This window comes from Muscardinus avellanarius (assembly GCF_963383645.1).
Source record: "Muscardinus avellanarius genome assembly, chromosome: 1".
NCBI classification, from domain to species: Eukaryota; Metazoa; Chordata; class Mammalia; order Rodentia; family Gliridae; genus Muscardinus; species Muscardinus avellanarius.
In genome coordinates, this window is record NC_137786.1 from 8960005 (window position 1) to 8974501 (window position 14497).

Below are 14497 nucleotides of genomic sequence, written 5' to 3' on the forward strand. Positions count from 1 at the left end.
TGGAAACACTCCACCATTTTATTTAAGGGACTTGAGCGCCTTGGAGTTTGTTATTCAGGGAGAGATCTGGAACCCATTTCTCTGCGGATACCGAGGGACACCTGGGCTTGTTATTCATAATTTGATTGCTGAGTTCTGGCCATCGGTATAACCTTGTTATTTCTTAGGGAGTAAATCCCTGCCTTGTAGCCTTATCAGATGCTAGGGTCAGCGGCGGTTGAAATGGCCCTTGTTTTTTAGTGTTTGTGTTTCGTGAAAAGGAGGATGGCGACAGGAAGAAGAGCGCTAAACCTGGGACAGCTGTTCCTTCTGTTTTCCATTAGCATTTGAAAAATGTCTCTCTCACGCAGTGTTCATTAGGATTTTAATTCTGCATTTTGTTCCTTCTTTAAGTGACATGCAATTAATTAAGGTTTAATGTGTCATCTATTTTCTGCCATGACATTTTTACTGCTCCCTTCTCCTTCTCGGCAGTTTATAAATTGTCCTCTGGCTAATGAGTTCCTCCTGATTCCCAGTTCTAAATAACTGCCACCCTTCCAAGATGGCGAGCCAATCAAGTGTCACAGAATTAGCGGGTGAGCCCAGGTGAGCCGGTTCTGCCCGGGCCTCGAGGCCACCGTGAGCCGACGGGGCAGGGACGTGGCCGGGCCCCGCCGCGCTCAGCTCAGCACTGCCGATCAGCGCCACTGAGCTGTCAGGCGCCCGGGCCCGGCTGGGGTATAAACGAAGGTACCCGTGCCAGGCTCGGTCCCCAGGGAGCGCGCAGACTAGATAATTGCCCTCGTTTTCCTCATTGCTTTGCCAGTGGCGAAATGACTAATGGGACTTGGAATCCTGAGTGATTTTAAACTGTATGTGGGGCCGAGGTGGAAGAACCAAGGTAACAACAACGCTGTGTTCCTTTCTGTGTTGCCGAGTTGAAGTCCAGGCGGATTTCACCAAGCGGGGGTGAGGTTTAGCTCTGCCACCTCCAGGGGCAGCGGGAGGAGGAACGCAGCATGTTGTGGGGGGGCTGGCGACTGTGTGGGAGACGTGGACGTACCAGTAAAGGTTCCCTGAGAAACAGGAAGAGAGGATGTGTAAATTAGGAGATTTATGGTAAGGAATTGGCTCATGCGGTTTGAGGGTTAGTAAGTTTAAATTTTGTAGGTTGGGCCCAAAGGTGGGAGTTGATGCTGTATGGGGTGTGTGTGTGTGTGATTAAACCCAGGGGTGTTTTACCTCTGAGCTACACCCCCAGCCGTGTGTGTGTGTGTGTGTGTGTGTGTGTGTGTGTGTGTGTGTGAGAGTGATTAAACCCAGGGGTGTTTTACCTCTGAGCTACACCCCCAGCCGTGTGTGTGTGTGTGTGTGTGTGTGTGTGTGTGTGTGTGTGTGTGAGAGAGAGTGATTAAACCCAGGGGTGTTTTACCTCTGAGCTACACCCCCAGCCGTGTGTGTATGTGTGTGTGTGTGTGTGTGTGTATGTGTGTGTGTGTGTGTGTGTGAGAGAGAGAGTGATTAAGTCCAGGTGTGTTTTACCTCTGAGCTACACCCCCAGCCGTGTGTGTGTGTGTGTGTGTGTGTGTGTGAGAGTGATTAAGTCCAGGTGTGTTTTACCTCTGAGCTATACCCTCAGACCCATTTTTAATGTTGAAATAGGGTCTAAGTTGCAGAGGGCCTCAGGTTCCTGAGGTTGGCCTCGAACCTGTGAACCTCCTGTCTCAGCCTCCCAAACACTGGGATTACGTGTATGTGTCACCGTACCCAGCTGTATACAGTCTTGGGGCAGAACAGTTTCTTCTCCAGGAAACTTCAGTCTTTGCCTTTGAGGCAGTCAGCTAATTGGATGCGGCCCACCTACCTCTTTGCCTGTGATCTCCTTGATTATGCTATGGCTTAGACTTCACGTATCCCCCACAGCTCATGTGTTAAGCATGCAGCCCACTGGGAGGCAGGGCATGGCTGGAGGTGGGTCATCGGGGCCATGGCCTTGGACTACGTCACTCCTTAGCGTAGCGGGGTTTTGTAATCCACTGTTATCCCTGAAGCCCTGCCACCATGGTTCCTGCCATGGACTGAAATCTCTGAAGCCCTGAACCCCAAATAAATCCTTTTCCCTCTGAGTTATGCTTGACGAGCATTTCGTTCACAGCAATGGAAAGCTAATCAAACCCTTAGGTCTTCCAGGAGTGGCGGCACACACTCGCGATCATACTTGGGAGGCGGGAGAGGAGGACCGCAGGTGTGCGGCCAGCCTCAGCACCTTCGTGAGGCCCTCGGTCACCTAGACCCTGTGTCAAAACTAAAACATTAAGAAATAGGGCTGGGAATGTAGCTTAGAGGTAGAATGCCTGGGTTTCATCCTCCCCCCCTCTTGGTTATAACGTGCTTTTATTGGTGTATGATAGCCCCACATCATAATGTAAATCTTGTTGACAGTGACACCCATGCACACAGCACTTGGCGTGTATGTGTATTGGGCCCCCTCGATCCCCTTTAAAAAGAAAAGAAAAAAGCCAGGCGTGGTGGCGCACGCTTGGAATCCCAGCATTCGGGAGGCTGAGACAGGCTGGGGGGGGGGGATCCGGGTTCGCGGCCAGCCTCAGCTACTTAGTGAGGTCCTTTGCAACTCAGTGAGACCCTGTTTCAAAATAAAGAATGAAAAATAGGACTGAGGGGTGTAGCTCGGAGGTAGAATGCCCCTGGGTTCCATCCCCAGGACTGTGGGGGGGAAAAAAGAAAAGAAAACCGTTTTACTCAACTGATCATGTAAGCCCCAGTTTCAAAATCCCTTTCAGGCCTAGATTAGTGTTTGATTAAATACTGGGTGTTCTAGTCTAGGTCAGTTGACACAGAAACGAACCATGATCCTGCCCCGCTGCGTGGTAGGGCGCACGCTGAGCTGAGCGCAGGACCCTCTGGAGTCCGAGACCCGTTCTCCCTTCCCAGTCCTGCGGCCTCGGGCGCGTCTTGCAGCGACTGGGACCGCCGATCATTCTGTGCAGGCTTTCCCCTGCCCGGATCACTCGTGCTTCAGAAACCAAAATTCGTCAGGCACAGCTCTGTCCCAGAGCCCGCTGTCCGCTGAAGGCAGCAGGCTTGTGGCCAGCTAGCCGGCCAGCGTGACAGCCAAGGACACCATCTCCCTCCATGCGGCCCTAGCAGCTGTCCCAGGGGCCCGACCCGGGTGGCTAGCACGCGCTTTGCAAGACTGCTGTGGCTAACATTTTTAGAACATTCCAGATGCATGATGGATGTTGAGACACCCGTGTTGTCTAGCCAGCTCTCTGTTGACGGAGGGCCGTGGGATCTTATTTCTTCTGACGATTTTGTGCTTTGGATGCCGAGTCCAGGAAGGTTTTTATTTAGGAAAGAGGAAACCATCCACTCACCTGCGTGCGTGGCAGCGCCTGTCGTGGGCGGCTGTCACACGTGGGCTGCAGCCTCGCCCTTGGCGGAGTAGGGGCCAGTGCAAGGGTTTGGAAGTCTCGCCTTTTGCCGTTCTTTGCCTGGGAGAGCGTCCTCCGCAGTCATCCACGCCTGTGTGTTTTTTCTCTTTCTCAGGAGCCGATGTCCATGCCAGGGACCCCCGGCGCGGGATGTCGCCGCAGGAGTGGGCTGCGTACACCGGCCGGGTGGAGGCTGTCCGAGCCATGCAGAGGCTGCTGCAGCGACCCTGCCCCGAACAGTTTGGAGAAAGATACAGACCCGAGCTGCCGCTGGCCCCGGAGGCGGTTCTGAAGCCCACGGGCTCCAAAAACTGTCTGCAGAGGCTCACGGCGTTTGTGCGGGCCACGCTGGCCTCACACTCGGGCCAGGGCCCGGAGGACGGGGGCGCCCTTGACCACATGGTCCGGATGACCACCAGCCTCTACAGCCCCGCCGTGGCGATCATCTGCCAGACCGTGTGCCCCGAGAACCCGCCGTGCGTGGGGAAGAGGCGGCTGGCGGTGCAGGAAATCCTAGCCGCCCGAGCGCGCCAGGACGCCCAGGCCCAGGAGAGGGCCGGGGGCCGGGGCGCCGGACAGCAGTTGCGGACTCCCGAGGCCCCGAGAGCCAGCCCCCAGTCTCCGCACCTGCCGGGGGCGCAGGGGTCCGCGGCTGCCCGGCGGAAGGCCAGCCTCCTGCCCCTGCAGCTTCTGCGGCGGAGCAGCGTGCGCCCCGGCGTCGTGGTCCCCAAGGTGCGGGTCAGCAAGGCGCCCGCCCCCACCTTCCAGCCGGAGCGGCCGGCCGGCAAGGGCAGCCCCAAGGACAGCACGCACCTGCAGATCCCCAAGTGGCGCTACAAGGAGGCTAAGGAGGAGAAGCGGAAGGCGGAAGAGGCCGAGAAGAGGCGCCTGGCCGAGGCGCAGAAGGAAAGGCGGGCGCCGCCCTGGAAGAAGAGGACGTGAAGGGGTGTGCGGTGCAAAGGGCCTGTGGCCACTGAGGCCAGATGGGAGCTGGGCGGGGCCTGGGCGGGGCCTCGGGCCAGAACAAGGGGAGGTGCCCGAACCTCCGCCCTACAAGCAGAAGAATGCACCTGCCTCATCCTGCTGCGGAGCCTCCTGGAACAGCCTGCTGCTCCCACCACCGAGTGGGCCGTTTTCCCGCGCAGTCTCCAGGCTGCTCCCAAGAGGGAATTGGTAATAGCGCAAATTGCTTCCCTAAAATCGGTTCCCCTAGCAATCAATACACCTGGGGGGCATTTTACCCAGAAGTCTCCCTTCGGAGAACCTCAATTAAGAGTTTTTTAAACCAATTTCTCAAAGGGCAGTTTTTGCATAATTTTGTATTCATAATCGTTTACTAAATCTGCAGCATTTTATGAGTGATGGGGCTCTTTGTATTTAAGGCAGTTTTAATACATGTGTCTGAAGACCCTTTCTTTAAAATACAGTTTCTAGCAATAAATACCTGTGATGGACGTATGAAGGCAAGCAGAGTTCCTGGGATCCCCCCCATTTTTGTAATGGGTTTTGGCCTTTACGTGTCTTTGTGGCTACACTTTTTTACTGGATTTTCCCATTAACTTAAGTGATGCCAAATATTTTTTTTTTCTAATTTGATGGGGACATTAATTTTTACGAAACGATCAAATAAGACGGAGATCAGATTTCACCGTACCCCATTTTTAAATCTTTCTTGTCATAACAGTAATAATAAGAAAAAAAACAATTTATAAAAAAAATGGAAGTTAACATGTATTTATTGCTAGACTCATTTTAAGCAAGGGGGTTTCAATAAAAAGAATAGAAAATCTTTAATATACTGAAGCTAGAGATCAGAAAAAGCTAAAATTTAATGAATGGGGTAAGTTTAATCAGTGAGTATTAGAAATACATTAAGCCATGTGCTGTTAGGTAAATCGAATCTGAATGTCCTTAAAATGTACAAAAAGATGCAAAAAGTATGAGGAATTCAGTAAAATGCAAACCGCTCAAATGGATGGGCGGGGGGAATTTGGGGAAAACATAGATGAACATTGTATGCCAAGCCAACTCCGCTCAGGCAGGTTCTCCAGGGGTGGATTGCGCCTTTGGGGGTTGGGGCTTGTCTTCTAGACTCTAGTCCAAAGATTCCCTTTTGTGGATTTTACTTTTATTTTTTCTCTGACGACTGTCCCTGGCATTCAGTTCAAACTTATGCCACCTTTATAGAATGTGAGGGGCCCTGAGTCCCAAGCTCACAGTGGGTGTTTTCTGTCAATACTTCTATCTCCAACGCACTGAGAAATTCTAACCGGGTCTTAGAGTATCTGCTGCATATGCACTTTATTTAAATATTTAAATGCGCAGAAGGCATAGGTGTGGAATATCGTAGACTGGTTTGGAAGCTCTTTAACCCTGGGTACACCATGATGTGAAGGAACTTACAATACGGGTAGGATGGTCCTGAGTTTTTCCTTCCCACTTGGCACCGTCTCGCACGGAGCAAACAGGGACCTCACTCCCCAGCTGTTTTTAACAGGACATCAGGCTGCTCCCAGGCTCAGAGGAGACTGCTGTGGCGTCAAAACTGTTCACAAACAGAGCTTAGTAAGTTTCCCTTTTATTCCAGAAAGGTACCAAGATAAATATCGCAGAGCATTGGACCCATCATGGGAACTACTGATAGTCGTCTGTGGGTCTCCCGGTGGCCCAGAAGTTGGCTTTGGCCCCGTTTCCCTGGTGATAATGGCGGTGACATCTTGGTTATTTTTGGAGGGTTGTCTCGCTGGTGTCTTCTGGCATCATGGCTCCTTCATGCCACACGTCGGTGATCTGTGGCATGGTCCGGCTTGCCATCGCCCCACCCTCGTCTGGTGGGTTCAGAGGAGCAGTGCCAATGCCTTCTCTTCCATGGTCCTCAGTTCTGTTCCTTCCGCAGAGGTCCCTGCGTTGGCCTGTGAGAGCTACGCATCAGTATTTTTCTAGAGTGCTCAGGTGACCCGGCTGCCGCACCTCCACCTCGAGAGAGAACGGGGTGCTCACTGCCTTTTAGAGGCTCTTCCTGGACACGCCCCCTGAGCTCCTATGAAAGGCTGCACCTCGTAAGAATGAGTGCTGTTGGAATGCCCAGTGATGGGCAGCTCCCACGTCAGAGGGTTTGTGCCTGGTCGTCTGTGGGATATTTGCCTCGGGGACAGTAGGATTCTCTGCTCTGCCAAGCCTCGGGTCTCTGCTGCTCACCCATCGCCAGTGTACACTCCTGGGCGCCCCAGCCCTCTACCTCACCGCCGCCCACTTCCAGGCTCTCGAGTCGTGGAGGACGGTCCCCGGCGTCCCAGCAGAGGGCTGGGGGGTTCTTCAGCTCCCAAGCGAGTTGGGGCCTCTCCCCTGCTTGTCCAGGTGCACAGGACAGGGTGGGCCAGCAGGGGGCGTGACCAGTCATATTCCTGGTGTCCACAAAATAGCTCAGGAAATGGAGAACGTGCGTTTAAAAAGGCTGCGGAGCCAGCGGCCGGGGCCAGTTAGGGGTTTCCATGGCCGACCTGCGTGAGCAGGTCACCTGCCCGTTCAATATGGCGGCACGGTGAGTCCCGGAGGGTGGCGGAGTTGGGGGCCACTCTCTCTGGGGAGCTGTGTCCTGGGTTCAGGGAGGAACATTTGACTGTGAAACCCAGAAGACCCAAGTGGAGGAAGGGGCTGTTGGATTGCAGGGCAGACTCAGCAGTGCCCCTGTGCAACTGTTTCCCTGGGGATGCCCCTGTTAGGTCTTAACGAGTGGGGTGCGGGGGCTCTGCAGCCCTGTTGGCGAGTGGCACGCCAGCGTGTCCCGCTGCGGCCTTGTGGAAGCAGATTTGCTAGCAGAGGAATTTTTCAAGTGAGCAAAAATGCTGCCATGCCTCTTTGGAGCTGGCTGTAAAATGGCCAATGGGCACTTTGCCTGGATGTGGGGAGGTGCGGAGGGGGTCAGTGTAGAGTCAGGGTGCAAGGTCTGGCTGCTTCTCCGTGGGATGGCCTCTGGAGTCGGGGGCTGGCATCTACAGGCAGGACCCTCCCACCCAAGCCTGTGTGAGGGGACCGAGCCCAGGGAGCGAGGCGGAGGGGCCGCCGGGCTTGTGTGTTGTGTGAGCCAGCCAGGTCACTCTGAGGCTTAGGCTCATGTCAGGGTGGCCTGGGGAGCCACTCCCTTAGGCAGCATTGCCGGGCTTCCCTCTTCTGGGGCGAGGGATTCTCCAGTGAAGATGGTCATCTGGCCTCCAAGGTGGGCAGAAGTAGTCTCCGTCTGACAGTCCAGCCACCGCCCTGTGGGAATGGTCCCTACTTGTGTGTATCTGAGTTGCGTTGAGCAGCGGTGCCGAGTCACTGAGCGGTCACCCCCATGTGCCCCCTTCAACTCAGTCGCCACGTCTGTGCCCTGCCTTCCTCCCCACCTCCTCTCTTCTTCTTTTGCCTTTTCTGCCTTTGCCTGTCCTCTTCCAGTCTGATTAGACACCTTCATCTCCAGCACCAGCTGTCCCGAGGTCTAAAACTAAAAGACAGGGTGCTCCTGAGAACCGGCACGCTGGCCCTGCTGTGGTATCTGGTTGGGACCTGAATCCCCGAGAATGAACGGACAGCAGAGCGTGCCGGCTCCTGAACGCGGGGGCCCCCACCCCGAGTGTTTAGAAAGGGCAGCCTGGTCTGTTCTCTCGACATGCAGGTGTGCAGAGGGAGCGGGTTCGAGGCTCTGTAAATACTGAATTTCAAGTTGACAGGTACCTTCTCAGGGAATTATAAATAAATAGAGTTAGGGGAAAGTTGAAGTATATTTTTAGGGCTTGAGTAAATTATGATTGAACTGGAAAAAAGAAATAATTCCGAGACCATGTAGATGCTGCTGATTCTGAGCAAGAAGCCCGGGTCTCACCCATCAGTGGTGACTGGCTCGGTTATGGGGAGTCGGGAGCCCTGGTGGTGGAAGTGGCTGTGCGGTGGGTGGGAAGCCACATCTGTGGGTGTTCACCCCGTCTCAGCAGCACCAATCTGCCTCTGTGTGAGAGAGGTCGCTGTTTGGTGGTGTAGGAGGGCCTAGCATGACTCCTACCTCCAGAGCTGGCGACTTGGGTCTGCTACTGAGATGCAGGGTGGAATGGCGTATTTACAGTGTGCTGTCACCAAGCCCATCAGGAAGGAGAAGGGGAAGCGTGGAGTAGTTCCCACACCTCTCTGCTCCGGAGAAATGTGGCATGTGTCACGCACGATAGACCTGTAACTTCTCATGCTGCCCTGGCGAGCTCCTGGCAACACCCGATACCTCAGAATACATAGAGCAGAATCGCAAAGACTTTGCCGGCCCAGCCTTGGTCCTTCCCGAGACTCAAGGAGTGTTCTGCGGGTCAGGAAAGAGACTTCGTGATGCAGGCTGGAAAAGTGTTCTTGTAGATGCAGAGGGGTCGTGCCAGGTGCCTGTTCTTTTCCAGCTGTGAGCAGAAGCCGGGGCTCCGGAGCAGAGACCAGGCCGCTGTGAATGCCCATGAGGTGGGCCAGAGGCCAGGCCTGAAATGATATAAAGCCCACAGGCCCCACACAGTTGGGAAACATCAGGAGCACCATGTTACCACGAAGACACAACTCCCAGAGAGGAGAATGAGTGAGTCAGCCCAGTGGCAGGCAGGTCTGTTGTCTCTGAGCCTGTGGTTCAGAGCAGTGTGTATGTCCTGGGCATGCTGCATAAAGGAAGAAGACCCGGTTTCCCTGTCTGTAAAAGCACCTTGATCTACGTTGCTCTGTGGGGTGAGTTACACCCTTGTCCTTTGTACCTGGAGTGGCCCTGCTCGCTCACCTGTGAACACTACGGGGTTCTGCCCACACCAGTCAGAGCGACCGCAAGCTGCTGTGAACTGTTAGGCACGGTTAGGCTGGTAACGTGGTGAAGTGCTTTTTCTCTTGCACGGTACGTGGGAAATTCAATCGTGTTCTCGTTTGCTCGGGGCCCTTGTCCAACACTGGGTGACTGTTTGTCTTCTGGCTTCTGCGGCTCAGCACTTGGGTCATCACCACACAGCGCAGTAGCCCCTCCTCAAGCCACGCAGCCACCTCGGGGACCATGCTTTTCTAGGGAAGGAAGGGTTGGATGCTGATGGTGATAGATCCTTATAAAACAGTCACGGTTGCCGTGGCAGCAGGGGTGCCAACAGCCACCTTGAACAACAAAACCAGTTCTTCCTCCCACGCTGGCGCTGTCTTCTTGAATGCACACGTCTCGGTGCGCTGAGGATTTGTTTTCTGCATCTCCGTAAGTACTGAGTTTGCTCATCTTTTCAATTCACGTTTCTCTATTGAGATTTCAAATAGGTGGCTAAGAAAATTTCTCTGGAGTTTTTCTTTGTGTGTGTGTGTGGTACTGGGGTTCCTGGAAACCCTTCTACCTCCGGGCTACACTCCCAGACACCTATTTTTTATATTTTTTATTTGGAAACAGGGTCTCTTAAGCCAGCGTGGCTGGCTTCGAACCTGCGCGATCCTCCTGTCTCCGCCTCCAAACCCGGGGATTAAAAGGGTGCGTCACCACGCCCGGCTTTTTTTTTTTTAAGGGAACAAACCACTACCTGGATTGATCCGACTAATTTTCCAGTGACTCGCTGAACGCCAGTGCTGCATGCACAATTTCCTCTCTCTCAAAGGCCTGAACTAAGACTTTTGTAAAAGGCGCGGTCCTGGCTGTGTTCCAGCAGCCCTGGGCGGTGGGCTGTGCTGATGGGGACTGTACGATCGGGCGAGGGTGTCCAGAGGTGAGCCCGGGCACACGGGTGAACTCGAGGAAGACCAGACTTAGTGCTTGCAAAGGAGACAGCTGCTGGTCCGGTGGCCCCCCGGGAGTGTCTGATGTGACCTGTGTCTGTGCCACCTGTTCAGAAGGGTTGAACAACCTGAGGACCTGCTGGGGACACCCGTCCAGTGTGACACTAAGGTGGCCGGAGCCGTCAGACTTCTACTGAAGGCCAGTGTTCACCCCGGTGGCGCCTTGGCTGGGCCTCAGATCTCTCTCTGCCCTACTCGAGACTCCTAATTAGAAGTTGGGTTAGACCTGCACGGTTGCGGATAGACTTAATGGAAACCACAGGAAGCTTTTGCACTCCCGGAAATGGTACCAGCATCCCTGCGAGCTCTTGGGGATAGAGAGTTCAAGCCACTTTTACCAGAATTTCCTTTGTTGAGATGATACCTCTACCTGGCACTGACAGGGCAGTCAGGACCTGTCTTTTTAATCATGGTGACTTTATGATGGGTGAAGAATGGGACAGACTCTGGCACCAGGGACCGGTTTCAAGTTTTGTCATCTTGGTATAAGCTCTGTTTTCTGAATGTAAAGCTCTTTGTCACTCCTAAAATCCAGTAGATTTCTGGATATTGTAAAGCTGTTGAATATGGATATAACTGTATACATTTCAGAGTGTTTTATTTTGAGAGGAGAGTTTTGCTACAGTTTAATAGAAGATATTTTCCTATATAGACCTCAGGACTATCTTGGGACCTACAAATACATGTGAAACCCCCGCCCCACAGCAAGCAGCTTCAATTCTTGATATTCAAAAGATTCAATATGATATTATTCAGCAGAAAGAATGTGTTTTTCTCTTTTAACTTCTGACAGATTCTAATGTTTAAAGTCTACAAAAATGTGATGGTGTAAAATCATGGGGAAATTGTTATGAAAGAATTACAAGCCACTTGCAAAATAAACATATTCTTATGGTACCAAGTGTGATGTTTGTATAAACTTAGTTACGTATATACTAGAAAAGAGAAAATGAAACATACCAGATTTCCTCATGTGACGTATTTTAATTGTGACTTATTTTAACTGCAGTAGACATAACGATCCCTTTATAAGCTGGGCATGTTGGCACACACTTATAATCCCAGTTCTTGGGAGGCTGAGATGGGAGGATTGTGGGTTCGCAGCCAGCCTCGGCTACTTAGGCCCTCTGCAACTTAGGGAGACCCTGTTTCAAAAATAAGGAATAAAAATAGGGCTGAGGATGTGTAGACACCAGGCAGAAGTCCAGTCAGGAACACGAGTTCTGCGTGCGGGGGCCATTTGTCCTGCATTCACCAAGGCCCTTCTCCTGGTCACTGGGGCTAGCCGTGACGCCTGCCACCTGCTTCCACGAGGACTGGGCTGGTTTCCATCCAGGGCCAGGAAAGGCAGCTGGAAGCCTCCATCTGCTGACAGCTGTCACAGGCAAACTGCCCCTCGAGTGTCAGCTTGCAGCCGGGGGGTCCTGAGAGGCCACTGCCGGGCAGTGGGATTGGCCGGATCCCCCCTGGGCAGGTGTGGAGAAGGCCCAGAGACCTGGGCAGGGAAGACCACCGCTGCCCACCTGCCCACACCACCTGTTCCCTGTCTCCTGATGGTGCCAATACTACTCACCTTCAAGAATCTACAAGACCCTCACTAAGGCTTAATTTGTTCTTCTGGATAAAAAAATAATTATGTGACTCCAACTCAAATCCACCTTGATATTTCAAAAGTTTTATTTTTATTTTTTATGTTTTTGTGTAACAAGGAATTGAACCCAGGGCCAGTCTATCTCTGAGCTGTAACCACAGCCCTATTGTTTTATTTTTATTTTTTGTGGTACTGGTGATAGAACCCAGGGGCATTCTGTCTCCAAGCTACACCCCCAGCCCTATTTTTTTTATTCTCTATTTTGAAACAGGGCCTCACTGAGTTCCAAAGGCCCTCACTAAGTAGCTGAGGCTGTCTGTGAACCGCAATCCTCCTGTCTCAGCCTCCCAAATGCTGGGATTACAAGCATGTGCCACCACGCCCGGCTTCTATTTTTTAATTCTTTATTTTGAAATAGGATCTCACTAAGTCTCACTAAGGCCTCACTAAGCAGATGAGGCTGGCCACTAACCTGCAATCCTCCTGTCTCAGCTGCCCAAGTGTTGGAATTACAAGCGTGCACCACTACGCCCAGCTCAAAAGTGTTATTTTATTTATTTATTTATTTTTGCGGTACTAAGGATGGAACACAGGGACGTTCTGCCTCCAAGCTACACTCCTAGCCCTATTTTTTATTCTTTATTTTATTTTATTTGCAGGTCTGGGGATGGAACCCAGGGGCATTCGACCTCTGAGCTACACCCCCTGCCCTATTTTTTATTCTTTATTTTGAAACCGAGTCTCACTGAGTTGCAGAGGTCTTCTTTATTTTTTGAAACAGGGCCTCAAGTGCTAGCCGGGTTTTTGTACCCCCTCTCAACTTGGGCTATGCTGCCTCCTGAGCTGGGCTTTGTCTCTGGTGCTGCCTGCCTCCCCACCTCTGCCCAGGGGCCAGAAAAATGGCCTGCCACCGATTGCACAATGGCCCTGGGGTGTTTGATGGGGTTGGGGGTGTTGAATGACAGCAGACACCAGGTCGTCAGCTCAGTAACAGGCAGCAAAATGGGAAATACTCAGCTTCATTAGACTCTGCCTGGCTCTCCTCCCAGAAAAACATACGGGGAAGAAGATGCTTGGCTTGTTAATTAAACCAAATGACACCGTGCAGACTCTAGGCTGTGCGGGGAGAGTCTCTGGAGGCCGTCAGGCGGGGTCCAGACCTGGCTACGTTCCGTCTTTGAGACTTTGGTGTTGTTTGTTGAATCAAGGAAAGCCGAACACTAGGTCCAGGCTTGGACAGAGAGCTCCTGGCGCTGTGGACGCAGGCTCTAGGCCCACTACCCTGGCTGATGGTCTGCAGGGGGCTGCACCTCGCCTCTGCCTCCGTGTCCTCCAGACCTGCAGTGATCCTGAAAGGAGGTAGAGTGATCTCGATACCTGCAGTGATCCTGAAAGGAGGTAGAGACGTCCTGTGGCGATGCATGGCTGAAAGGCCCTGAGTTCTAATGCCCGCCATGCAAAGGTCTTGCCCTGGGAGAATCAGGCCAGACCTGCTTGGCCGCAGCCCTGAGTGAGCTCTGGTTCTGGAGAGACGCACTGCAAACATGTTCTAGAAGACTCTATGATCCGCGCTTGGTATGTCTGGAGCGATGTGGGCAGGGAGGTGGTGACAGGTGAGCAAGGGCTGCTGGGAAAGTCTGTCATCTCTCCAGAGCCCAGGGGGAGCTTGGCTAAATAGCCAGTCCCAGTGTACCAGTACTGGAAAATTGCTCTGGTATATGTAAAAAGCAGTCAGAGCCTGGGTGCTGCACAGGCGCTCAGGCAGGCAGGGAGGGGCAGAGCTCTTCCCTCTCTTTGCCCTTTGTTCTAATGATTAACCTATAGTAAGAATGTAAAGGAAGCCGGGTGTGGTGGCGCACGCTTGTAATCCCAGCATTTGGGAGGCTGAGACAGGAGGATCGTGGTTTGTGGACAGCCTCAGCTACATAGGCCCTTTGCAACTCAGTAAGACCCTGTTTCAAAATAAATAATAAAAAATAGGGCTGGGGTGTATCAAAGGTAGAATGCCCTCGAGTTCCATCCCCAGTACTGCAAAAAAAAAAAAGTAAAGGAAATTAAGGCCTTTAACCTTAAAAGCCCCAGAGACAACTGAAGCTGTTGGCCTTAAAAATATATGTAGGCAATCAGCGCCTCAGTTTACCTCCTCTCCTTTGTGACCCTGCCCGGGTATAGGAAAGGTAAACTCCATGTGCTGCTTCAAAGCACCTATAGTTGATGAGCAGCCGATACAGCCAATAAAAACGAGGTGGAAATAAGGCAGATTATTGACTTAGTAAGTGTGTACTGTTCAGAGGCAAAGAGGCACCACCTTGCAGAAAAAAAAAAAAGTTACTATCCCATTGCCTTGGTAAAGCAGATAAAAGCGCACCAACACAAAAACCTGTTCTTAGGTGCTTACTTATTTCTTTTGGTTATTCCTATTTTTGCTTAAAGTCTGTCTTCTTAGGCTCAGTTAGGTCTGAGAGGAGGCGCACCCCAGGATGTGGAGAATGGGCCACATCCCCGGTTGGAATTGGCCGCTGGTCTCATTAGGTGAGGATGGAGGGGGAGGGGAGGGTGGAGAAGTTTGTAAGAAGCACCCGAATTTTGCCAAGTTTTATTTTGGTGCGGTGTTCTGAAATTCATCTTTTACATGCTGTGCGACGCAGTCTGTTTGTATATGCGGTCGCTAAAAGCA

General features: G+C 52.3%; 1 protein-coding gene across 2 annotated transcripts in view; it reads left to right on the forward strand.

Annotated features, from left to right (window-relative positions):
- The window catches only part of ANKRD33B (ankyrin repeat domain 33B), a gene marked incomplete at both ends in the record, with an annotated part of 81002 nt that extends 76626 nt beyond the window's left edge, over nt 1-4376 (forward strand). For both annotated transcript variants that reach the window (XM_080719738.1, XM_080719739.1), the window contains one exon: nt 3550-4376. In XM_080719738.1, coding sequence (XP_080575864.1) covers nt 3550-4376 — 827 coding nt within the window. The remainder of the gene's footprint in view (nt 1-3549) is intronic.
- Nucleotides 4377-14497: the final 10121 nt, after the last annotated feature.